General features: G+C 34.8%; 1 protein-coding gene and 1 long non-coding RNA gene across 3 annotated transcripts in view; one reads left to right on the top strand and one right to left on the bottom strand.

Moving 5' to 3' along the window:
• Window positions 1-23249, top strand: part of LOC118251618 (uncharacterized) — a 50218-nt gene extending 26969 nt beyond the window's left edge. The window contains exons 3-4 of the long non-coding RNA XR_007708725.1: window positions 20972-21021; window positions 23227-23249. This is a non-coding gene — a long non-coding RNA (uncharacterized LOC118251618). The remainder of the gene's footprint in view (window positions 1-20971; window positions 21022-23226) is intronic.
• UNC13C (unc-13 homolog C) overlaps window positions 6672-27755 on the bottom strand; it is a 164487-nt gene continuing 143403 nt past the window's right edge. Inside the window, exons 28-31 of one of the 2 annotated variants that reach the window (XM_035553924.2) lie at window positions 27532-27679; window positions 12702-12794; window positions 11592-11751; window positions 6672-8089 (exon numbers count right to left, since the gene is read on the bottom strand). In XM_035553924.2, the coding sequence (XP_035409817.1) occupies window positions 7804-8089; window positions 11592-11751; window positions 12702-12794; window positions 27532-27679 (687 nt within the window). In that variant the 3' untranslated portion in view covers window positions 6672-7803. The remainder of the gene's footprint in view (window positions 8090-11591; window positions 11752-12701; window positions 12795-27531; window positions 27680-27755) is intronic. The other variant, XM_035553925.2, reaches the window with a different exon arrangement.

Raw genomic sequence — 27755 nt, 5'->3', positions numbered from 1 at the left:
ACTGTTGGAGAAAATTCAGTGAAGGCTACTAAGTAAAAAAAAAAAATACTTCAGTGGCTAATTGCATTGTGAAGATGGTCATGTTTCCCTCCCACCTCTCTGTAAAATATCCCATTACTCATGCCGTTTTGCCCTTCACCTGTAATGTGGTCTTCTCATCCCCTCTCTCCTGCTGAGATTCCTCCCATGTTGTCAGAAACAGCCCCTTGTCTTCAAGGTCCTTTCTTCTACCTGATCGATTATGATCACAGTTATCTGCACTGTATCATTTCAATTGTAACACCAAAGCAAGGCAATGGCTTGCATTTTTGCTTTTTATCTCTTTAAAATCTTAAAACAGTGGTCTTTAAGAAATTTAAAACATAATAGTGCAGGTATTCTGTGCATTCAGGTTACATGTATTACTGTTTCTGTATGACTGCTGTATAATGCGTATAAACTCTGTGGTTTTATGGACAAAGCCCTGCCATCTATTACCAGCTAATGTCAAGGTAGCAGGCATCGTGTACGTACAGTGCCATCTCTACTTGGAGAAGAAATCTGGGAGACTTATCTGGAGGAAGGGGAGCCTACTGAGTATATGGTAATTTTTCATTTCTATTGTACGATTTGGTGCATATTTTGGCAATTCCTTTTCATTTTTTGATGCTGCTAGTCAGTGTCTTGCATTTGTTTTCCTAGTGTCATGACCTCAGACTTGGAGGCGTAATCCACATTGGTGCCAACTGTCATCACTCAGCAACAAAAAAATTCCTTCTTAAATGGGTAAATGTTGAACAAAATATGTGGGACCTCTTGGACTTTAAAGGAATCCAAGTTAGAGGTGTCTCATTGACTGCAGAAAAAGACTGCAGAGAACCAAGAGCTGTGTCAGCAGGCTTATGTGTATTTAGAGCAAGTGAAGATGGTTCTCTGATTTTTTTTTTTTTTTTTGCCTCACTGTTCCCTTGCAACTTTGATGAAGTCAGTTGTGCTTACCAACGTATGTGTTTTACCCATTATGTATGTAGTCAAACAACAGCATACGTACAGCTTACAGAGCACAGTTGTGAATGTCTCAGTAAGCTGTCTTCTATAGTCCGTCACTCACTCTGGGTTTTTCTCTTTCCCTGGAACTTGTAAGAGTATTCTGAAAATGTAGAGGAATAGGCACTAAATTATGTGAGACCCCAAGTCAACGCAGAATCATCAGAGTTCCTCTCTTTTTTTCATGCAAACTTTTACGGTCCATTCAGTATATAGTATATATCAGCTTCAGGATTTTGATTTTTTTTTTTTTCTTGAGCAGAGGCTGGGAAGTAAGGCACAGTATGACTCTTTTGAGCAGTCTGTTTTATGGTCAGGGCTTATCACTTACAGTGGTCTGGCCTACAGTATGCTACTTGCAGATGATATATCAAGGACTTATTTCTAAGGTGAACTGAGTTTATTACCATCAGCAGGAAATAGTTTTCTTTTTCTTTTTTTTTTTTTTTTTTTTTTTGCTGGTAGTTCCGGAGCTTTGAAAATTTTAGTTGTAGCGTTCAACACTATATTCTCTCTATATGTTTAAATTGTTGAATTAAATCATTAGCTGTACATATTAACATTCCTGAATTTGTGAGATTGTAGTTGTCCTCCTAAGCTGCCTTTCACAAATTATCATGTAGTAAAGAAATGAAAGACATACTGGTCTAAACATGATAGCTAAACATAAAGCTACCCTCTGGGTAGCTTTAGAAAGTTGTTAAAAATATATATTTTGCCTTCAAACCTTTTTAAGAAACTTCACCACAAAACAAGGCAGACATGAAATAGTTGGGTACTGGGAGAGTGGGTTGCATCTGTTTTAGCTTACAAGACTGGCAGTGTTCATATAGGTCTCGTATAGTGGATGGTAGGACTTGGAGTCAGTACTGTAGTAGACATAACAGAAAAATAGTAAAGAACAGACTTCCATTTTGTCCTTGGATTATCTTTTTCTGACGATCTTGAATAAGTTGCATTCAGTTGAAAGTTAACCTATGATATTTTAATGTCTTTTGCTACAAAGTTTACAGTATGCCCACATGTTATTTCATATTCTGCGGTGATTATTTAATGAAATTCCCATGGAATTGTGTATGGCAGCTTTAATTGCTCCCGTGTTTGAAATGTGTTTGCTGAATGGCAAGGTGGTGGTAAACTGTAGCTTATTTTTGGAGCAGTTTGTGTAGATAAACTGATTTTTCAGCCATTTAATTGGTTTTAAAAGATCCTTTTGTTGATTTTCTTCTTGATTGGGTTTGTCATCAAATTAGATTTTGTAGGAGTGTTTAGAATCATCATTTACAAATTAACTTATACTTTGTGTGCACAGATATATTCTCCAGATACATGTTTTAATGGTTCTTTATATCAACAAATACTTGTAGTGACATCTTTTTTAATATCCCAGTTCTGCTTATTAGTCACAGTCTAATGCTTGTCTCCGATTCTGATCTTTTTATTATGTCTTCTAAAATCAGTTTTTTTCCTGAAAATTTATTTCTGTGAATTTTTGGTAGTGCAGCTCAATCACATATAAGTAGGATGGCAAAAGGCAGATACAAATGATATGAAAATACCATCAAAATAAGCATGTCTAAACAACTGAATGACACTTGCAGAATATTTTTTAAGACTTGCCCAGCTGTATTTACAAATAATGCTGAATCCATTTATGTTAATCACGTCTGCTAGTTGAATTTAAATTAATACAATTATTTGTTTGCCACATATTTGTTCAGGTCTTTTCTTTAGTTTTCAAGGGATTTGTATGAAATGGGTACTTAGTTCAGAGTAATGTGATAATGGTAAATTTTCCCTTTGTTTTCAGTACTTGCCTACAAATTTGATTTCTACCATCACTGTCATGAGAATATCAGTGGAAACCAGTAAAATAGAATAATGAAGCACTGTAAATAAGTATTTCTTTTTTTCAAGTTTAAGTAATTTTGTTGATAATCTGTTGGAGTTTTTTTCCTATTTGATACCAGTTGTTCCACTAATTTTGCACACTAGTTGTCAAGACGGTTTTTCACATGGAGCTGTCCAGTATGCACAGCCTCTATGTGGTCCAGAGCCTCTCACTGATGTTAACTCCAAAAGTTCAAGTTGGATTTCTCTTGCTGAGGAAAAATATTACTTTTCCTTTTATGTATGTTGGTTTATCATCTCCTGAAATTTATAGTTTCAAATATCCACGTTATTCTCGTGTCATGTATACTTTATATGTAACTTTTTTCTCAATTTGAATAAGAGGCGAGAACTTAGATATGTGTTTTTCTTTTAAGTACATTGATACATGGCGTAATCAGAATTAAAGTTATTGTAAATAAATATTTAATTACAGAGGGCATGCAGAAGGTATTAAATGTCTCCACAAATTCTGTGCAGTCTCCTTACTGTAAACCAGTAAATGTTAGAAATTAGATATCCTTATAGCTGCCTTTGGACAGCTGTGGATTATTGGGGAGTTTTAAACCAAATAATTATATCCTTGATTAGTAATAATTGTAATGATTAAATCTATAAACTCAGTCATATTCTAATCTTCTTATTGCTTGTTTTTGTAATGAAAGATCTTTACGCAGAGACTTTGGACAGATTATGTAACTATCACTCTTATAAGGCAACAATGCTAATTGTATGAGTCTCAACTTCAAGTTAGCCTTGGAAGCTACTGTTTATAGGTCTGGTTTGCCTTATGTCACAAGTACAGCTGAGCCATTTGTTAGGCTTGTCATAGCCTACCCTTCTAATTACACCTCTCTTAAGGTGTGGAACCTGAAGATGTCTGCTTTTGTAGTTCTCCATGGTAACAGCCTGTTTTTGTTGGTCCACCTTTGAGGATAAGGTGGACCAGAAGGTACCTCCAGAGGTACCACCTTCCAACTTATTTTGTGATTCTAGGGTATGCATTTGGTGCTTTAGTCCCTTCTCTCCTGTGTAAGCCTGTGCTAGTGATGCAAGTAACATAGATATATGAGGAAACAATATATATATAGATAGATGAGTAACAAGATATATGAGGAAATGGGTTTATAACGTAACTTTATTATTGGTGTTACTGATTGGCTTTATGGAAGGGCTCACTAGCTACCCAAATAGAAGCCAACTTCCCTGTTGTATTAAAAAAAAAAAAAAGCTGATTATGAATCAGACAGGATTAATGGTGTAGGACTGAGTTGAGTTTGTTTGAAGAACAGAGTTTCCTACTTTTGGAAATGAAGCTCTGCAAAAAAAAAAAAGTGATTGCTGCTGTTGTCTAGGAAGCAGGAGAGTGTATTGCATGTGGTTGAATGGTTGGCTAGATTCACTTCTTAGGGTTGTTTTGGCCTTTTGATATAATTTTGATATATTAAAAAAAAGCCATAGGACAGGGTAGGTCAGCATGCAAATAGTCTTTTTTTTTTTTTTCCCCCAAAGGTATTTAGTGCTTGCCATGAAAGTAATTGCAAAGATAATGCATCTCTGTGCTCTGGAGATCACTTACACCTGTTTGTACTACCACAGCTCAGAGGGCTGGCACTCATTTCTAGAGAGCTGGTCTCTCTCTCTGCACCTTGGTGCGCTGTGTGGTTGGTTGGGCCATGGCTGAAAAGCGGTTCCTGGATGCTGCTGGGGAATTTGCAGCTCACATTCACCTCTGGACTCAGGGACAGGTATAGCACATAAAACCATAGGCAGAGAATGCATTTACTGGATAAATAAGTGATAGGGGTTGCAAGTGTGTTACTCCATAATGTTGAGGGGAGGGTGGATCCTTTATAAATGTCAGTTGTCAGAAAAATCAGCCTGGTTGCCATATTTGTGTAATTTCCCAATACTCTCCCAACATCTTAGCTAGTCAGTTGTGTGTGTTAACTAGTGCTTCCACAGCTCTGTATCCAAACCTAAAACTAGAACCTGCTACCCAACTTTTGGCCTACTTCATCTCTGTAGCTAGTTTGAAATCCTCAGACCTTTGCAAGGATAACTACAGCCTGAATGTGGTTTTAAAAACAGTAAAAGGTCATTCTACAATCAGAAATGAGATGCAAACTGTTCTCCCAAGATATGATGGCATGATACCGAAATTCCACATTTAAATAAATCATTAAACAAATTGCCGACAGATTTCCTCTTGGAGGTCAAAGAAGATATGGAGGTTCACAGAATGAGAGAAATATTTTCTGAATTCTTCACAAAGGATCTCTTGATTCTTCCAGGACACAGAAAAACTTTCCACAATTATTTACAATTCAGTAAAATGTCTCTTGCAATTTTCAATGACTTTCAACATATATGATATAAAAGAAGTCATAACATGGGTGCCATTCAGATATGGCATGAGACAAATCTTTTTTGGTGTCTAGCTCGGTGGAGTTTTAGGGCACCTGGAATTTTTTGGGTGCGTGAAGATTGAAGGTGGTGCTGTGGCCTACACTAAATCAGTTGTTTTAGACTTAATATTTATTTTTATCTTATATTTATGTATTTAATTCAGGCATTACTAATTCATTTTTTGTCAGATCTTAGCTGTGAAGCATGCTGAGGAGAATGTAGTTCGGTTCCCTCTTACATTTCCATCCTGTAAAACTAAACAGAAAAGACCAAATATTCTCTTTTAAGCCTTATTGAACTGAGTTATATGTCAGTTCTAAGTATACTGGTTAATTTGAATTTCTGTCATATTCCAGGCTTCTCTAAATGTATTTGTTTACCCAGATGCATATCAAATGGGTGTCCATTTAATAACTGTTCTCTGAGAACTTGTTCTCAAATCAATTTTACTCTTCTTCCCTTTCTTTCTTGTTATTTCCTTATGTATATATACTAATATTCTCAACAAACAAACAAATGGAATTTCAACTTGAATTTTGATTACATCGGTTGTCACTGAGAAGTGAAACTGCCAAAAATAGCTGTCAGTTTACTCAGGTTAGTTCACTAGAGTTAAGCAAATGTTCTCAAATTATTTTTTTTAAAGACAATACAAAAAAAAATCAAGATCTCACTCTTTCATACATTCTGCATTGCATACAAATCAGCAGGGCATTCACTGATAACTACCCCATGATCTTAGTAAGGTATTGTTAACTCTAAAAGCTGTCCTGGTCTTATCTAAATATCTATACATATACTTCCGGCAAATCTAATTATTGGTCTTGAGGAGGATAAAGGATGTTGAAAGACGTTCTTAAAATCTCATCTATATATTTTATGAAAGGATATCCTGGCAAGAATGTTTAACCTATGTGGAGCTGTATACTGCGTTTTAGAAGACTGGAATCAACTATACTAGCTTTATATCCTTTGTTTCTTTTATTGGTTTTTGCCCTAAGCTGAAAACCCCAACCTGTGTTAGAGATGCTTGTAACTAAAAACAATGACAAATGTGTGTGTTATTAAAGAATATTATATGTGTATTGTAATATTACAGAACATTATATCTGTATTGTGTGCATTATTACAGAATGTTATATACGTTAACAAAATGTGTACCTCATTTATTATAAATGTGACACATGAGATATTACACTTATAAAAGAGCAAGGTGCTAGACAGTGGAAATCATGCTTTGATATATTAAAATGCTGTATTGTAACCCACTACATTGGCTTCACATGCAGTTATAACCTATAGGAATATAAATATCAAATGGTATAAATCGAGGCAGGTTTTTTTTTGTACTTTATTTTACAATTTATCACTAAATATATTTACAGGACACAGAGTTTGCTTTAGTGCAATACATAGTAATGTTGCATAAGTACAAACTGTTGATCTTTTCTAATAAAAAACAAAACAAAAACAAACAAAAAAACCCCAATCCAAACAATGAAAAAGCCAAAATCACCCCCCCAAAACAAAGCACTTAACTGGTGTTACAGCTAAGTATGTAAAGCAACATTAATAACTGAGTGAAAATGCTAACAGCATTGTTACTTTTCATAAACATTTCTAGAAACAAACCACAACCCAACTTTATGTATTCCAAACTATTAACCCTTCTACATGTATTTTTAAAATGACTTTTAAAGCACATATACTGTACTGTATGACAGTATTTTTCTACAGATACTGACTTACCCTTTTAATATAAATATGATATTACCTTGGCAGTTTTGAAGAACAAAGTTATCTCAAGATATCAAACATCAGTAACAAACAGTAAGCGCAGCTTCTCGAGAACTTGCTTGAACAGCATTTCTTCACAGTGATATTTATGAAAGGTTGGAAAAAAATTAGCATAAAATATTTCCATCCTTTTTCAGTTTTTATGCAAAAATCATTACTTTATATCGATAATTATAAAATTACAAACACTTCTATAAGTAACTGCATCTGTAGTAATGATAGAAAAAGTTATCAGTAGGATGCCTAAAATTAGGCTATCATAAAATGATAGTTTGAAGAAAATTAGATAAATCTTTTCTTAAATAATAATATGGGAGATAATTTAGAATAGGCAACATAGTGGTTTAACAGAGACAATTATAAATTGAAAAAGCTATTTATTAATAAATGTTAAAGGGATTGTGATGAAGCAAAATCAACATTTTAAGTGATATAGTGTATTATTTACTCTTAATCTTAGTTTTGGCACTTCATCGGAACAATTACTTTAACAAAGACCAAAATATGTAGAAAAGATATACAGCTCTTTGACATACATTGCAAATGTAGTACATAAGTACTGGCAAACACTGAAAACATAGTTAATTAAACATTCCCACAAATTTTCACATGCATGCACTATTCAGACAACAGCGTTGGATCTATGGTGTTACAGTGACAGTCTTGCATTATGGGAGTATTTTAAGCCATTTCTTCAGCAGATCTTGTTTCTGATTTAAGTCTCACAAATTCTTTAGCAACTTCGTCATTGGTCCTCTGAGAAAGTATTCTAAGAATTGTCAATCCAGTCTCATCTACAAAGATATTTCTTAGCAAGGGATACCAAGATGCACAGCTACCTCTCTCTGCTATGTTTTGCAGCTGAATAACTGTCATTCCTATAATGCGATCTTCTCTAGCAAAGCAGTAATCTTTCACTGAGAGGTGAAGCTCATAGGCTCCTGGTTTATCGTCATTACTCAAAATGCTGCAAGGATGAACAAGATGAATTTAGAACAAGGAGATGAGTTTAATTCCTCTGAGGAATGAGCATGTTTTGTAAATCTTGTTGGAATTAAAATGTTAGTGGTAGTTTCATTTTTGTAGTTCATTTTCTACAACAGATGATTGTTTAGTTTTCAGATTTCTACGTGTTAGCCTTTCACATGCTACTGTTAACACAGTCCCTCTCCTCACTGACCTGAACAGAAATGGAGGGAATTTCATCAGTTCCTTCAATATCTGAACCACTGCTACTTTTCCTTAGAAAGTACCTAAAATGTCCAACTACTTCCAGAACTATCATAACCATATCTTTTATTCAACTACAAAACTACAAAAACATTTATACTGGCATCCGTGAATTAGACAGCTTTCACTTAGGCATAGCATACATTATATGTAGGAATCAAATCTTTTTGATTTACAGATTTTGCTCATTTTTCCTGGCTAAATAACTATGAAATTTGTAAGTAGGTAGAAGCAGTTTCTCTGCTTTTAGTTACCTATTTTTCTAAACCTAACTTCTGTGCCTGCAGTGTAAAATCCTACACCAATATTTGCCACTGCTCTTCTGTCCTTAGTTTTTTGTGCCTTTTTTTTTTTCCCATGAGCAATCACGTGGATCTGATTAAAGCCACCTCTAAGCAAGTTTTGCACTGACAAAATGTATCTCAGCTACACTTTTCTTTCTGTTCATTCTGCCAGGTCCAAATTAGCTGGAGGATGTACAGTACTGCTTACTCAAAATTCTATTATTGATGTCTGTGAATACTGATTTCTAATGTAACACAAATGAGATATCACATTGAGAAATTGATAGGAAACATTTCTTATGATGACAGTTTCTTCAAATAACTGTCATCACAGTTTTTAAAATTGCTATTTTCATGCATTGTTTTTATTTACTACTAGTGCAGTAAGTACTGTTCCTGGATAGAGAAAAGAAATTTTAAGCATCACTTTATTTTTGAAATGACAGCAAGAACACTGTTTTAGCGTATTTTATCCAGCAGATCCAAGATGTTTTAAAACCTTTTGTTTAAACTTCATAAAAATAATAAGCTCTGAAACCTCATTTTTAAGGGTAAAATTTATTCTCTTCCAAGGTATTTGGAGATCCTCTATGCCACTTTAAAAACTGGCCCAAAAGCCATATATAGCACACACAAGATGGCTAATAATCCCCCCAAGCCTAGGGGCTAGTTATACTTAATTAGAATTATATCTACTGACAGGCCAAACCAAACTGGAGAAAGTGTTCCTAGTTATGCAATTTCTCCGGTGGGAATACTAACGCAGCCTGCTTATGTCTTTGTTCTGCCTGAAGTCGATATTCATTTTGCAGGTCACTGCAGTCCCTTCAGGAAAGAAGCAGCTGTTATGCTCAGTATCATAGATATCAAGGGGGCTTGTTTCCTAAAAATCACCAAGTATTTGATTTTATTCTTCCTGATCCTTTACTCATTTTTCTGGATCACATGAGCATATGTAGGGCAAGGTAGTACTCAGAAAACAGATTTAAAATATAATTCCATTTAATCTAAAACACAGAAGTACCTAATAGGCAACCCTAACCCTAGTGAGGTGCAGTCTCACTTTTACAGTGTCAGGTTGTGTGATGTATGTAAAAAGCAGCATTAAAGCTGTAATCATAGAAAGGGTCTGTGCATTTCTATGAAAGCAACACTGTTGCAATCATTTGTCAGGCTTCAGGAAGAAGGTATGGCTTTGAAATTACACTTAGTTCCTCTAGAAAACATATTTCATAAATATTTTTGACATCAACTGATTGAATTCCATTTTTTTATTGAGTATTATTTTCCTATGTTGTTCTAAGTAGAACAATAGAGATGCTCAGAATGCAGCAACTGACTGCATTATGAATTTACTGAAGGTTAAGAGTGGCAGGGCACTGTTGAATTGATGACTGATTTTTAGATTAAATAATAAAAGTTTGGTATTTATTTGATATTTCATTTTCTTTAATAGTCAGTGTTAAGCAGCTTGTTGTTACTGGGCCTAAAAGATATTTGAATACATCCTTTTCTACATAAAGTGAAACATCCATGTTATTTGTTGAAGTTGTAATGAAAGAAAAAGAGTCATACTGCTATAAGTAAGAAGTATAAATATGAATTTATAATACACCTACACCTTTTCCCCTCATAAAGTACACTGTTTTTGTGCTTATATGTAATCCCTATGTAGACAGGTCCCAACAGAGATGAATACATAAAAGTGGATGCATACTAAGCTTTTAGAAGAAAGTGGTATTCATGAAGATGAAAATGCCTGAGCATACTGATGATTTGCTACCTAATTTAGAGTAATTTCATTTGGATTTTCATAAGTTCTCCCATTTTACTTTATTTTTAATCTCTTCTATCCATGCAGTTGTATATGAAACTCAGCATTTTAAGTTTATTTTTGTGTGCTTTTAGTAGCCACAAACAAATAAAGGAGATATTTGCTCCATATACATTTCAGAGATTGCTACTTTTGTTTACAGCATAATCTCAGTGCATTAAATATAATTTTTCTGGGAAAAAAATATTTCTGTGTAGAAGGGCCCAGGATGTGATTTCAGGTGATGCCCTCATCCCTCCCAGGCAGCTCTAAGGAGTTAAGGTTCCCAGACTGTGTGGGAAACAGTTCTAAAAAGGGTGTGAGGATTTTCTGACTTGAGAGTTTGGACATGGAGCTTTCTTTGCCTCCAGTTTTCCTATGGTGCCCTTCTTCAGCTTGTCCTTTCATGATCATATGTCTCAGCTTGCTACTCTATATTCTTAGAGGTTATTTGTCATCACAGTTATAGCAATGGGATAAAGAAAATCACTGGCAACAAGCCTTAAAAGCAACTTCACCGTCAGACACTGAGAAAATGAACTCTGTCCTTCTTTTCTGTCTGTGTGTGTGAAGTGTGGTTGGAGAATGAATTGATTTCAGTTATGGGAGGAGAAATGAACAGGTTAAAGAGATGTGCTGTGGGAAATACTATATGTAAAGGTCCAGGTTAGGTGAAAAATTTCTTATTGCTTTGAGGATTAAACAATAGATATACCAGCATTAACAAACACATGCACAATACTTCAAATACTTAGATACCTTAACAGTCTCAATGGCCTAGAAATCTAGCAGTAAGAATTAATGTTTCAGCCCAGATAACTACTTAGGTAAAAATATTCCTAGGTAAATAAATACTTATTCCTGTGTATGGAAATGAATTGTACATTTTAACCAGCTAAAAGGTGGTTAAGGCTAGAAAGCTAAAAGGTGGCAAGCTTAGTGGTTGTCATTCATCTTTAGATAAAGCAAAGATACAAGTTAATAAATAGCTTTGAAGTTACTATCTTATTTATTATAGACCGTGATGTATATAGCCTTAACTTTAGGATTTTATTACTTTGTTTTGTTTTTACAGGTTAAATTGCAAGGCATTCTGGCAAAACTTGCATAAGATAGGTAATTAACAGCAAATAAAGACTTACAATTGGAAAGTTTCATTGTATTTTGGTGACCAGGTGTTGCTCTTTGTCTTGGTTCCATGTTTTCTTTTCTTGTCACTTAGGTTAGGACCTAATACACAGACTTCCACAAACGGCCGGAACATAGCTGTTGTTTGCCAATTTAGATTATTAATTGCTACAACTATAAAGAAGCAAAAGAAATGAAGTTAAATAAAATCCTATTAGAAGAGCTCCAATTAATTATCCAGTATGACCAATGAAAGGTGCCCTGAGAGCTTTCCCGTAGGATACCTACACTTAGGTTCAGGCTGGATGTTAGGAAAAGGTTCTTCACTGAGAGGGTGGCCGGGCACTGGAACAGGCTCCCCATGGCAGTGGTTGCTGCAATGAGCCTGCTGGCATTCGAGAAGTGTTTGGACAATGCTCTCAGACATAAGGTCTGATTTTGGGATGGACCTGTGTGGAGCCTGTGTCCTTGTGGGTCACTCCCTTCCAACTCAGTATATTAAATGGTTCTATCTGGCAAGCCTAGGAGGGTCTTTGCCTGTTCCATGTCACGTAAAACCTCTGACTACTTCCAGTTAGAGCAACAGCAAATATAAATGTATGTTTTATGAATACTTTGTGTTAACAGCTGTTTTGTCTGCTACGTTCACTAGAATTAAAAAATTAACTTGTACTAATCTGAGTGGTACTGGATTTCCTTTGGAATTCAAATTGTGCAGAACAAAGGCATTTTATTTGTTAGAAATAGAACATTTTAAATCTTGGTGCAGTTGTTTACCACTCACCTCTATTACGGCTTTTGGAAAATTAAATTATGTGCAAGTAATTCAGAAGTGTGATTTGTCGTGTTAGAATTTATAATTCCATAACTACATATAAAATTTTTTATCTTGACTACACTGGGAAGCACAAGACAGTACTGACCTGCCTAATCTTAACTTTTGCTGATGTTGAACAAGGAAGAAGTACAATCCTAATCACCTGAAGCATACTTACAGCTTTACAAGTACTGTAATACTTAACAGTTGTTATTTCATTGTTGGTAAGTTTTACCTAGGATTTAATGCTTGGACATTTTGGACTTTGTCGTTGTTTTCCTTTTAAAATTAGCTCTTTGGAACTTACCTTTTACAGTAACTTTATGCTCACCAGTTCCAGGATGTGTGGAAACATCTACCTGTATAGATATTTCACCCACTGAATTACTAGTGGTTTGACCTGAAATAATGATTAATAGGTTAACACACTTGGCTTCTCAATATATCAAGAGAAATAGAAAGTGAAAGGTGAGTGGTATTCTCTGTAAGAAACACTTAGAAATTGCTGACATGCATTTCATATTCAGATGGGAATCAGTTATTGGTTTATAAATGATTTTGCCAAAAAAGTACCTAGCAGTTGCAAGTGTTTATATGAAGTGCCTCAGTAAAACAAAAAAAGCTTTTCTTTAGAAACCTTCCATTCTGGTTGCAATCAGCTGTGTGTGCATCCTGAAATACAAAAAAAAGGTGCTTTTATCAAACTGCTCACATGCACACCCCCAAATCTTGGGAAATTATTTGTGTATTGCTATTGATGAATCCCTTGATGGGAGTAAGCTCGTGTTAAGTCTATGAACAAACTCCTAAAGTTCTGCACTGGCACAGAGGCTTAAAAAAAAAAAAAAAAAAAAAAAAAAGAGGAAGGCTACAGGGATGGCAGAGGAGCCAGGAACTTAGTTTTGAAAGTTTCTGCTTCTGAGCACCCGTGATGTTTCTAAGCCAATTTACACATAATGGTTCTGTAAAAGTAACTCTCAGTATGTATTCAAAGGTCCATTAATATGTCAGATTATAACACTACAATATAAACAAAACTGGATATGTTTGCTTGTTCTTTAATTGGGCGGCTGTGAATGTTAACTCTGTGACCTGTGCATTTGCTTTCCATTCTAATCTCCATGAACCATATAGTAAGGCAAATTATTACCCCTGTATAACTGGCAATCATTTCTTTGGGTTCACAGAGGAAAGATTCTACCATCTTTCTATTTGCACATAAATTCCTTGTGCACTGGTTCCCCTTAATCTTTATGTGAGGAGAAGCAAATATTCCTTTAGAAGTTCTCTGGCAGCCTGTTCAGGAATTAAGGGAGGGGTACAATGAAATAGGGTGTCATGTGTAAATGTAGTGAGGAAAATGATCATAGTCACCAGTGTTTTGGTAAAAACACACAATCTAGTGTCTTAATCTGGTTATAGCTGCTATTCCTGAATTGCAGGGTACGTGTACAAATTTTACTCCTAGATGTATTCCAGTATCAATCAGATGGTTTGGACCTCTTACAGTGTGTAAATAGGCACTTTGTTACACATTAGGTTTCTAATGGTAAGAAGTTTAGTTTCAGTGGTAGCTGTTAAACTCCATGTTGTATTTGGATAATTCTGTAGAGAAAGCTGTACTGGACTGAGCCTCTGATTACATTGCTGAATCACTCTACATCTTGTTCAAAATAATTAACCTATACATTGTTCTTATGAACATGCGTAAAAAGACAGGAATTCCATGGGTTAGAAAACCTAAATAAAATCAGTAGAACTGCCATTTTTTTAGAAGAGTAATACAATGTATTTATCTGACTGTCCAGTAGAATTAGCCTTTGTTTAGGAAGTGAAAGGAGATTCTCATTTGTCTAGGTGATGTAGTTACCCATGATTTCTTTTTCTTTTCTCTTGCAACCACAGTATCTTTAGAAATCGTATCTGTGAGTAGCATAGTATAATATAGTTTTTTTTTTCCTGAATTAAACTTTATTTCTCTATTAAAAAAAATATATATATATATTTGGAGTGCAAAGTGCTTTTGTAAAATTATTCTGTCCAGAAAAACAAGACGAATTCTTTTAAATGAAGTCATCATTTTCATTATACACAATGTGGTGTTTTTAATGAGTTACATTTAAGCCAGCTTGCAGACTTGTGTGAAAACTGCCAACATCTTCCCTTAGAGTTATTTGGATTCATTAACTTGAATTAAATGAAGAAAATATCTTTTTTTAAATCTAAAATTCAGAAGGCAGTATATCAATGCTGGTACTACAATAGCATATACATACATATATATTTACATATAGGTCATATAGGTCATATTCGGCAGTTATCTGATGCTGTAAAGGAAATCAGAGAGAGTAGAGACTAGAGCTTCTCGACCATTGTCTTGTATCATGTTGCGAAATGCCATGTTTTTATATTGTTACACACTGCACACAGTTCAACCTTAACAGGTTCCCTTTTTTGGTGTTGGACTTTTTTTATGTATGACACTTTTGATACCATATGTAGCCATCGTCAGCTGTAAAGTCTGAGTTAATCATACTGTACCTGTAAGACATTAATCTTTTGTTCTTCTGATTAAAAAGCTTTTGCCGCCAAGCTGGGCAGGAGAAGAGAACCGTGAGTTTGCAACATACCCTAAAGCTTGGGAACTTTGAATGGATAGGATTAACCAAACATACAAAGAGGAAGTATGTGAAGTCATCAAACACTTTCCCACTCAATAATAATTTACTACTGGCTGCAGTGGAACGTGAGTCAGGCTCATCCTGAGTATCACTGAAAGTATCAGCGAGTGTCAATTACTTGATTTAGCTTCTAGCTTAAAAACCAAAAAGCAAAACTCTATTTGGAGAAATCAGGAATGTTTTAGAAGAAAATGATTAGCATTTCTATTATGGCTGAAACATAGCAGGATGTTAACCTGTAATAATGACTCCTTAGATGTTACTGAGACAAAACCTGTGAATTTGAGAGAGGTCTTATTCTGTTTCTCAAACTCCTCATTTTTTTTTCCTTTTTTTTCTTTTTCTTTTTTTTTTTTTTTAACTGCACAAAGTGTTTCCTTGCAAAGGTCTCCTAACTGATCTTTTTCTTTTCTTAGCAGTCTATAATTCACAACAGCATTGTAAGCAATACTGCAAACACATAGTGGGATTAGTCCTGTGTGTATAGTGCTGTTTGATATGGTTGTAAAGAAACCTGTGTAAAATGTTGTGCAGTTTTATACTGAAAACAGCTGATATTAAAATGACACTATTGCTGAGGAAAATTCCTTCAGCAGAACATCTTAGCTGGTAGAGACACCTTCTAGTGGAGTCTAGAATACAAGCTTTGTTTCCTTTAGTTTACCAGCACATCCATCTTGCATCTGGTTTCTCTCTTTCCCTCTCTCACTGACCTGCTGAACACACTAGAGGTACGATTCTAGAACATTCAGTATTTGCTTATATCAGCTTTTGTTGATGTTCAAGAGCTATACTTCATTCTAAAATCTCAGATCTATCTCTGCTGTTTTATTTTCTTTCTTGCTACCACTCCTTGTAAAGTCACAGTGTGAATTAGTGATCCTGAGTGCGCTATGGAAAGGCCCTTTTCGCCTACAAGCAAGTCAATTTAATGGACAAAAAATATCTAGCCCTGTACTGCAGAAGATTGCACTTTTCTTCCTTTAGTACTGTAACTTAACTCACTAGAAATTTAACAAATGTACAAATAATTGTTTGTTGGAAATCCTTATGTTTGCTTGCCTACTACTGCTCCAACTCTAAACTACGCTTTAGATTTTATTTGCTAGCTAATTTATGTGAAGCAAAAGACGACATCCTCTCCCAGCTGGGTTTCTAAGTGATCACCTACATTTAGACTGTGGTCACTCTGTTACAAACAAAACTCTAAGAGAGAAAAAAATACTTCCTCCATCCTAAGATGGTTGCTCCTCAGTGGACCAAAAGTTCAAAGCATTTAGGATTTGATTTCTTCCTCGTTTAGCACCTGGAATGTCATGAATGTGATAATCATTATAGTCCTAATGATCTTGACAGAAGAGAGCCATTTTGGAGTCAAATATTTCAAAGTCAAACCAGTCACATTGGCTACAGTGAACAGTGATAGATTCCTGTAGAGAATGTTAATCTGACTGGAGAATACTAATCTGATTTATGCTCTACTGATCATAATTCTGTTTTGTGAATACAAACAGGTTGTTTGCATGCTCTGTCCCTCCACTGTACAAGACAATGGTGAGCAGACATGATGGGCTGTAAGAAGCATACTGGAGAGTTTTTGTGTGGCATCACAATCCACAGTAAATGCTGGCAGAGCAGTAACAGCAAGTACATTTAAAATCAAATTGCATATTTGAAATCCTTACTTTGACAACAGAGTGTGATAGGCTTATGGTAGAGGGAACAGTTTAGGAAAAAAAAAAAAGAAAAGTAAGAAAAGAATTTGAGACTTTAAATAGCGAGACTAGTACCTCTGGTGCGTACCATCCATACTGACCTGAAAGTTGGGGCATGGCAATTGAGATGTTTTCATAAATTCTTGAAAAATCAAAAGAAAAATTATATAGAGAGGATAGCTTGTTGTAGTAGTTACTAGGAGCATTGGTACGCAGCATGGACCTCTCAGTAAGATTGGCAAAACACATCTGAGACACTGAGCTAACATTTGGACTGTTCACAGGTCTTGACTCTGAATCTCCACCTGCCATGCTTTGAGTATTCAAGATAGCAATTGGTGTACATAATTACTGGAAATAACACTGAAATAGCTATGCCCAAAGTCTGTACTATTTGCATAAAAATTATACTTAGTATTTGAGATATTCTAATGTGAACATAAAAGTTTACATAATAATGGAAATTCCCATACACCAGTATTTATAGAAGATAAGTGCCATGTCTAAAAAGGTATTGTCTGACCTACCTGTTTACAAAGTTACTTTTTATCCGTTACTTTATTTAGAAAAATGCTGTCATCAATCTTGCCATCTCTCTATTTATAGTTCAATATGGCAAAATTTGGTAGCTATAAAAGCGAAACTGAGCCATGAAAACTGAGCTGTGAAAAACAATTTGGTGTAAAAAAAGTCAGACAACTAGATAGTTCTGAACGCAAGGAGAAAAACTGTCCCTGCACTCAGCCATGCAAGCCTTTTCTTTTAATTCTGTGCCTATGGTACAGACTTTAAAAGTAATAGTACAATTCTAGATTAACACATCATTTCATGATATGGAACATCAACTATCTTATGTTCTATCTTATGATAGCAATGTTTTGTTTTGAAACTGCTTCAAGCTTCAAGATCCTTTTGTATTCATTATATCTTGATGATGGTAGTTTCACGAAAAATTCTTAAATCTGGAGGAGACTTTATTTGACTGTCTGTTTTTCACAACATAAAGATAAAAGACGGGAGCAAATTGTGCGTGTCTCAGAAATGGAGAGAGAGAGAGAAACTAAAGGCATGCTTGCAAAACAAGGATTCTTTTTGCACTTCAGAGTCATCAGGGTAGCAAAAGAGAGGAAATAATAGAATGCTTTCATTTTTTTCAACTAGGCACATATCTTTCTTGTTTCATCCATTAACAATTACAGTTTTCATTAACAACAGATCAAATTATTTTTTGTTTTTATTTATTTACTCTTCTACTGTTAAACTCCAGAAGCATTAAATGCTAAAGTGTTTGTGGTCTGTGCAGTGTCAATTCTTGTTTAGTGGTGCTTACAGGGACAATTCTAACCCTATAGTCATATTGTAAAAGCAAAACTCATGTTTTTGCAGAACTTTCAGGAGAACAACATGCAGTTGATTCTTATGCCTTCTGTTGTCTCTATGAGCCTTTTCCCAAATCTAAATTGCATTGACAAAGGTCATAGGACTTATCAGGAGAAGGGTCACCTTTTTATTTAAAAAAGAAATCTCAGCAGTTAACAAGCTGGATTTCTGTCTTTTTCCTCTACCCAGTGTCCAGCTGATAGATCCGTTGAGCTTTAGGTATGTGATAACTTGTCAGAGTGTGTGTATAAGAGACAGTAGAGATACGAGACAAGGAGATACAGTCAAAACTGTGTCTTTTTTAAAATTCAGGCACAATTCAGTAGAAAGTGAGTTGGATTTTGTCACCAAAAACAGCAGCTGGATATCCAAAACCATAGATCTACATTCATGGTCTTTCCCAGCTCAGGTTCCAGAGAACTCTGAAATGTACTATATCCCCTTCCTAATATGAGAAGTTATGTATCTCCGTGGAGCAAATTGATTTATTTTCTGGGTGCTTGAATCTAATAAGCAATCTGCAGTGTCCAAAAGAGATCAGTGTCTACCATCAGGTGTTTGAAAACAGAATATTCTAGCTTTAAAGGCTTTTCTACTATCTGCAGTTATTACAACATAACAATCTATCATTTGCTTTGCTAGGAATGCAGTGAATGTCAGAATTTATTGAACATACAAGAATCTATTGTCAGAAGTCCTGTAATTGAATTTACTATATTTTTTTCTTCACAAAATTATAGTCCAGTTATCCATACATTCATGGCTCCTCACACTTACTGAAGGACTGAAATGACCCCTAGGTTGAGAAGGTGAATGTCAATTAAGAATTTTACTTTATATAAAGGTAGTTCATTAAATAGGAAAGGAATCTGACGTTCACCAAACACCTATGCGACCTCAGATGCTAATGCATTTGGTATTGAAGCAATCAGCACATATAACATTTAAAAAATAATAATAATATGGGATTTGACTTCTTCTAAGAATTTCATAATTCTCTCGTTTCTCAGATTCATATTACCATGTTGGTATTTGTTATTTCTCTTCTTCCAGTTGACATAATTGTATACTCAACTTTAGATTATTCACATTGCCCCTTTCTGCTCTACTCGAGCATTCTGGCTCTCTCTTTTCCCTAACTTGCCTCCCAAATGGAAGTGATTGATTCTTACAGAGATTTTTTAGCCTTTCCCTTTACTTTATTTGATTAACGCTTTCTCTGTATGTCTACACTGCCTCCTTTTAGTGTCCAGGGTTTCTAGGGTATTTATATTTTTACAGTTCTGGGGTTAGATGATCTTTTAAAGACTTCCTGGAGCTTTTTGGCTTCCTGACATTTTCCTGCTCCCATCCAGGCACCCATAAAATTGTTCAAGTGGTGACTTTTTGCAGTGTTTTGGCCTCAAAGTAGTCAAAGATAATAAGCTAGGCTCTGAAACTGTCTTTATAGATGTACTAAAAGTTCCTAAACATATGTCGATTTACATTATTATTATTATTTTTTACTCTGGCTTTTAGGATTCAAGGCCTTCTATACTTCTCTGAGGATTAGAAATCTGGTTTAAAAGAAAAACAATTACCTGTAAGCTAGTTGTCATGCATGACATGATTTTAGTACCTGGGACAGAAAAGCTCACTAAGCGCTGTAAGCCAGGCAATAAGAACAGCTGAACTGGCAACGTTGCTAAGTGGTAACCCTATCCTGTCCCATTTGCTGGCTAGCCTGTTCAGCATAAATCTGACCACTTATTTAAACACCATATGAAGGTTTTCACATTAGTTTCTGTACAAGACATAAGGATGAAAAAGTTGGACATATCTTCAAGCTTTCACAGAGCTCAGTGCTCCAGAAATCACATAAGTTATGAAATCAATATTTTATTTCAGACATTCAGATTTAGCATCTTCTCATTAATAATGCCAATAAAGTACATCTATTTTCCTGGAGTTCTTCTGCTAATTTCTTCGAGAACTTAACTTCAATAGTCACCCTGATATTTTATTTTTATATGATCCTGAGGCTCTATAATTTCCTTCCCAGTTTTGGTGGTTTTACAAGAGGAATTATAGTTGTTCATTCTAATTAGGTAAATATTTCTCATTCTACTTATAATCTTTTCTTGTTCTTGGATGGTTCTTCCCTTTTCAGCTTTCACTTGTCTAGTGTGTGAACAAAGAAACCCGATAAAAATTAGTTGCTGTGAAAGAATACCTTTTTCTGAAGGCATTTAAACACAGGGGTAGGGAATGTAGTATGAGCTTCATGTTGCTAGATGAGTATTGATTTTTCTGCTTAAGTGATACAAACTCTTTAAAGTCAGGCTAAAAAATATAATGCAGTTCTTCATGGTTTGCTATGTCATAGACCTTTAAAATAACACTAGCACTCTCTAATGAAGTTTATAAAAACATAACTTGCTGAAAATGCATTAAAAATATTTTTCTGGCTATTTCTGATGCATAACTTTTAGATACAAGAGTGGCATTTACTTTGGAGAAAGTACTGGTAATAAATGGGAGTGAATTCAGGACACCAATGTTTGAAGTGGTTTTATTTTTTTTTAAATGTAGTTTGCTAAAACTAAAACCATATTCATCCAAATGTAATTAGAGACGATGCTAATCAAATATAAACATTCACTACACCGGCTATAGTTAACAAAATTAATGATTTAAGACATTAGTTGCTAAACTAAACCACAGATGTAAACCTGCTTCAGTAGTCTTAAAAGGTGGAGGTGTGACTTAATTCAACAAAAAGTTGGCTGCCAGGCTGAAATATTTTTTTTCTTTTTATTTAGGAACTAATTTTGAGAAGCATTGCCTGGACTGGTCTGAACTTCAAGTAACAGTAAGTCAAATATACCACAGATTAGAAATGTTTGTCCAATAAACATGGATGTAGCTCTACTTCAGTGTTTTGAGTCTGTTCCTTCTCTTATGAAATACAGTAAAAGTTTGTCTTTTGGCTTTTATGATTTTGTCTAGATTGTGAAACTGTGTTTGAGTTTAGCTCAAGTTTAGTTAAAATTAGCTTGTCCTGCCTGAACTGTAATTTGACCTTTTTTTTAATGTAAAGTTGATGTAGGTTGACATATAAGTACGTCATATGCAAATACATCGTCTTTTGCAGAAACCTAGGAGCTTTCCTTGATGATACACTCTGTTGGCTTGCTGGCTGCCGTGTAGCTGTTAGCAAGCCATGGTGTGTTGAGCAGGGTTTTGTAGTTCAGGCTTGGCAGTTTACTGCAATATAACAACTGGTTAATGCTTTGCAAAAGTATAGTATGTACAGACAACTGTGTTTGTTTGGTGGCAAAAGATGAAAATGATCCATATTTTGTAGTCTGAATTTATGCAGAAATGTTATCCTGCAGTCGAATGTAGAAGAAACAAGGAGAAAAAAAAAAAAACAACTCAAATCACATTTACATTAAGAGCTAGTGGTGCCCAATCTAAAAGTGACAAGTTCCAGCGGACAAAAGTTCATAGGAAATAGAACTAATCAGTGATCTGAACATCAGGGGGTCTGTTTGGTAATTGTATACTGACACTGTAAGATTCGCACTTGGTTGCGTTTTAAATGCTCTTTGTGGACGTATCAATGACCATATAAAATGTACCACAGCAGTCACTCAGGCCTTGAAATGCACATTTCTTCACCAAACTGCTGTCAAATTTTTCAATTTGGATTCTATATCAACATCCCAATTACAGAGACTCTGAAAGCTACCTGCTCCAGGAAATGGCTTTTGGAAGCACTAACACCAGAAGAATGTGTTTGCAACAGGTTCAACAGGGTCTTGTATGGCACTGCTTAGTCACCTGGACGCCTTCTGGTTAATACTAAACGTGAGCTTCAGAGATGTGTAACTCAATGTCTTTAGCAGTTCCTAATTCATGGTGTGTAAAATTGTAAAAGTATTCCTAGAAAACAATACCAGTAATTTACTTGCAAAAGAGAATGCTGCCCTACTAGTTTTACATTTGTGGGTTGAGTTGAAGTAGCTCAAATGCTGGCACATTTTGCTCATTTTTCTGGAAATAAAAGTCCTTTTTTTTTTCTTTTTTATACTAAGGGATGAACAGATAATTATCTCCCTCCTTACTATCATATTAATACGAATGTTAAAATCCATGACGATCAGAATCTCAACAGTATATAATTTCCAAACAATCTGAAAGTGTGTGGCAGATTTGGGATAGCAGTGGTGACATAGTTCGAGAAGAGAAACTGCTCTCTCCTGTGCCAGGCAGAAATACAGATGCTCTATATGATAGTATTTGACAGAAATTGTCACTTTGCTAATCTTGATATCTGTACTGTGTAATACATGATTTTAATACAAAAGAAGTGTTTCTATTACCTTTATTTCCATAGTGTGGTCACAGACTTGTTTCCACAACATTGAATGAGGATTGAATTTATGGCATTCATCACCATAACCCTTTAAAATGGCAAATCATTATATGTTTAAAAAAAAAAGCTTGAAACATCATCAGTCATTCAAAAAGTATGTTCTAGTTTTGCTCAGCATTGTCATTTATGTATTCAAACACTTGTCTGTTTTAGAGTATAGTCTTGTGAGTCTGTAGCAGTGCTTTGGAAAGGAAAATCAATCAGATTAAGATTATAACAGTTAATTTCATTTGTCCTGACTTTATGATAATTTGCTCTTAAAGCGTACATCTGTACAGTCTCCTGATGTATTTGAAAAGAAGATGTTCAGCTTTCAAGTACTTAGGGATCTCAGTTTTTCGTGTGGTGCTTTCAATACAGTAAGTAGTTATTTTGAAAATCAGGAATGTCTTGATTAAGATTGCCCATGGAAATGGCTTTGTTTCCAGGAAGCTCTTTAGGAATGTGTAGCCACAGAGTTGGTTCAATAGTCACCTCTGTTATTAAATGGTGCAAAAGCATGTTCTTTGTTATATTTGGTTATTACTACTGAACTTAACCCTGCATGTATACGAATATAGGTAGTACCTTAACATAAAAATTTTACATAGATCTTATACTTTCTAGGAGAAAAGGTAACTCTTCCTTCTCACGCAGATCCAACAAATTTTTACCCATCAGTTTATTAGAGATGTGGCAGCTTCATCTTAGAAAATGAAAAAAAACAAAAACAACTAAAACCCACTTTTGCCTGTGATTAAAGGTAAGCCTGATTTTTGTTTACTTCTAGTTTAGTGATATTTCATGGTGAATATTGAGTGGACACAACAAATGATCAGTGCACAAATTATTGGCTGGTGGCATATAGCACTTTGAAAATGATTTATTAGCACTTTGACACATTAAAATCTTACATGAAAACATTAATGGATATTTAAGATGGTGACTTCTTTCTAAAAAGTATGTTCAAAGGGCATTTGTGATCTCCTAATATAATTATTTTGGGTTAGAGAGATTATTTTCATTGCAAAAGGTGTTGCCACGGAATGAGTTGTCATAATAATATGTTATAGATATGCATATACAAGCATGGTGTGTGTATATGTGCCTTATATTGTGTAGCCTTTCCTATAGTGGGTACATATATAACTGCTTTCTGCTAGTATGTTTATGAAGAAAAAAAGGTGTTCCCTTTTGTCTGGTATGCTTGCTGTTCAAGTTTTAGCTTTAGGCTAAGTTTAAACTCTAAAATAAAGAGACAAAAACCTGTAAGGAGAAAGGGGCCTGACTGTTTACCTGCTGGCCTTTTTGTTGTATTACAACTATACTCATTGTATGTGTGGAAGAAGCTTGTACAGCCCTGCAATTCCTTATTTATTTTTGCTATTATTTACCTAAATCTCAATGCAGAGTTAGCCTTCCTTCCCTTTTCTCAGTTGGTTTGATGTATCAATGCCTCTAAAGGAATTTCTGTATGTTCTGCATTGTAACTGTATATAGTGACAAATGGCAGCTGCAGCAATTTGGCTTAGCTAGAGTTGCATCATTCCTTATTCTGAAAGCCAAGAGCGCAACACAACAACCCACATGCTAACCCTCTATTCCATGTTTTTTTCCTAATACAGCGAGGATTTCATGTGGGATGTTCTGCAATGACAACTTCTAAGTAATAAACACTTTGTATTACAAGTAGAGAATCAATAGTGTGAAAATATATGAACTAATAAGGAAAAAAGAACAGTAACCTATATTAGTAACACAACCGGGGAGTGTTAGTTTAGCTGCAGTAATGGATACTGCACTATAGTTATTATTTAAAGATTGGGATGAATTTATTTCCTGACTGAGCGATTAGCTGAACTGTATAGAGATTTAGGTGGTTGTTTTTTCAGCCATCTTCCACGGCATCTTGGTGCTGTGAAGAAGTCTGCAGGTTAAAATTCAAGTTACTTTTGCTTTGTGGTTGGTAGATGACCAGTAAGAGCATTTGTCCATAAGGGTCTTGTTTCTGTTGAAACAGAGCTTTAAGTGGACAGGGAAAAGCTGCTGAATGACTTGGGAATGGTGCTCCTAATGGCTGGTTCAGCAAGGACGAGAAAAATAGTTGGCTTTTGTATAGTGACATGACAGTAGAGTTCTTGTAGTCAATTGTTCTCCAGCTGTCAAAGACTGGGTGGCAGATAGTAAAACGCTACAGCAAGAAATGCTTCAGGAAAGGATCACAGATTGTCCTGCACATTTTACTGGATAATCTAATTAAAACACACCTCTTGCATCTTGCTTATCTTGCATGTGTTCAGAATATATAAAAGGTAGACTGATGGTATGCAAAAGAATAGAGGGTAGAATATTTCCTTGACCTTGGACACAAACGCAAGTTATTACAGGAAAACTCAGTGTCCACAAGGTAATGAAGAATATTTTCACTTTTGCATTGTCATCATAGAACTTGTGTGTGAAAATTTTGATGAACCAGTTGTGCTTTTTATCTCTAGTATTTTAAGTTCACCTACAACTTAGGATTCTTTTCAGAATAATATGAAAAAATATATTTCAGAAAAATAATTAATGTTTACATTAAACAACTTTAGGTCAATGCAACTTTTAAATAGTCACTTCACAACAAAAGAACTTACCAACAGTGTATAGAAACAGGTTATGCTGCCAGCAAAAATCCTGAAAGACGAGCTTCGAAAACTGTTATGCATTTCTTATTGTGATACGTACAGGTGGTTTATGTTTTTTTTTTTTTTTTTTTTCTTTTCAGAATTAGAGGCATGGAGGTTAAATTATGGTAAAAATAAGCTTCTTAAGTTAAAAATTAGTAATGAATAAAAAGGGAAGATGATTTGCAGAGTAATGAAACTTTTATCTACAGTCATACATAGTATTATTCAATATACTGTTTTCTTTAAAGTGTTTCATTTCCCACTGCTTCCAGTTTAATTACCTCCAACTGTCTTTATTGATTATGGATTGGTTATATGCACAAATATGAGGGCAGATATAAATCTAATTATACTTCAGAGAAAGTTTCCGATTTGCCCAAAGGCTTATTTTAACTACATGCTAATGATATAGCTACAGTTGTGAGACTGGAGGTTATAATGGATGAGGTTTTTTTGTTCTTTTAAATGAAACATTAAACGGTGATGAAAAGCTTTGAGTCACTTTTCCTTAACTTTCATTCCCGGTGGCTACACTTTTGATAATATTGGCGTGCAAATACAGGCATGCTAATGTGTGCACAGAAATGAACGCAGACCTCAGGCTGAAATCATGATGAAAAATCAGAAAATTCAAGTTTGTATTCAGAGATAATAAAGGACCTCTGCTTATGGCTACAACCTGGATAATTTTCTCTCCTGAAGTTACAATGAAAGTGTGCATAAGAAAAAGCAAAATGTACTAGTAATTGATAATTTTCAGCCTAAACCCATATTGTTAATCATTTCTGAGAGGGGGAAGAAAAGAATCTATTTTTTATATATTAGAGTTTTACAGCAATTTTCTCACTTCTAATATATGAATTATTAACAAAGATACTCAGTCTAATATGGAAGTTGCCCAGGAACTCATGCCTTTTATTTAATCTTGGGGGCAAGCTCCAAAAGATGTGTTTCATGCTTTTTATAATGTTGAGTAATGTACTGTAACTTCAGAGGTAAAAGCAATTGATTTCCTGCTTAACTGTCCAATTAAAACTTTCCTGATTCTCATGAGTGGGAGCAGGGTAATTATTTCTAGATCAAAAAATTGTGTTTTTTCCTCAAAGATACCTAACGGCAGATAGGCCATTTTTTAAAAAAGCACATTGCATTCAAAAGAAATCTACTATAGTTTCCTATTATGCAAAAAATGTCAGTTTTTAGAATAAAGAAACTGTTCAGCTTGGAATGTAATGCACATGAGCTATATGAAAACAGTTTCTGCATGTGTTATAGAAGTATGAAAACACTGACCTATATCAATAAGAAAAATGGTAAGAAATAACTTCTTTTTGGGAAAAAAAAAAAAAAAAAAAGGAATCTTTGCCTAAAAGAATAACTGTGAACATTTACCCTCTTACAGAAACCACGTCCTCTTCTGAAATACAAAAGTAATGAATTGTATATATGAAGAGGACTTTGCATTTTAATTTTTTGGGTGCACTGCACCAAATTTTTAGAACAGGAAAAAATGGCTTTAGTGTTGGTGATCAAATTCTAAATACTCCTCATATGGCATTCTTGCATGTGGTCTGCCTTGGTTGGCTTTTGGGAAAGTTCCAAAATTTTGAGATTTGATAAGCAGGCATAGAAAATGATGTGACATATTCAATAGGATGATTTTAAGTCTGAATTCTGAAATGCACAAATTAAAAAAATAAATAGGGAGCATAATCGCTGTCATTTTAGCCTGCTGAAACCTCCTAATACTTTTGAAGCCACAGATGGCCTACTAGATGGAGAAGTAAAGGTTCTGTAATATAAAATCAGTGTACTACATTAAGAACATATTACTCACAATTTCTTGTTCTTAATCCCAAAAGGAAACCTTAAGGGATATGTCACGATTTTTGCAGTTATCTGTGGTTACTAATTAATAGCCACCATCTCTGAAAGTATCTAAAGCTTCCAAAATTTGTTATGATTTTTTTCTGTTTCTGCAATTATAAAATGCTCTCTGGTATATGACCTATGCAACTCTGTTAGTGTGTGGAGTACTTCTGTAAATATTCCTGATGCTAAGTAGTCATATAGAGCTATGGGACCTATTGGTCATGTGAAGTGATAGTCTGTTAAATGTACTGACCTCAGATAAGCTCCACCTATTGACAACAGTGATTGATATGGGATAACATCACATGGGCAGATTTGTGACAGTAAACTCCAAAATACCACAGTGTTTAGAGACTGTGATTGGCAACCAGTCATTTAAAACACTTAAAATATAATTTGATACATGTTATAGATGACTTACTTTGAGACGTTTGAGTGTCTATAAATTTCTTTATCAAGGCATCAGTAGTTTGTGTGTAAAGACTAAGAGCGTATCTTAGGGACTGTAGGTCTGGGCTCTTTTCCAGGAAGTTCTTTTTCAGCCCGCTTCCTCCAGCATGGAAGTATTGCTAAAAAGATAATCAAATGTGGTCACTGAGAACAGCAAAATATCTAACAGAAGCCCCAGTTACTGACAGATAATTT

The sequence above is a fragment of the Cygnus atratus genome, chromosome 11, assembly GCF_013377495.2.
Source record: "Cygnus atratus isolate AKBS03 ecotype Queensland, Australia chromosome 11, CAtr_DNAZoo_HiC_assembly, whole genome shotgun sequence".
In the NCBI taxonomy this organism is placed as follows: domain Eukaryota; kingdom Metazoa; phylum Chordata; class Aves; order Anseriformes; family Anatidae; genus Cygnus; species Cygnus atratus.
Note: the sequence above shows the minus strand (reverse complement) of the source record. Positions and strands in the feature narration are given on the sequence as shown.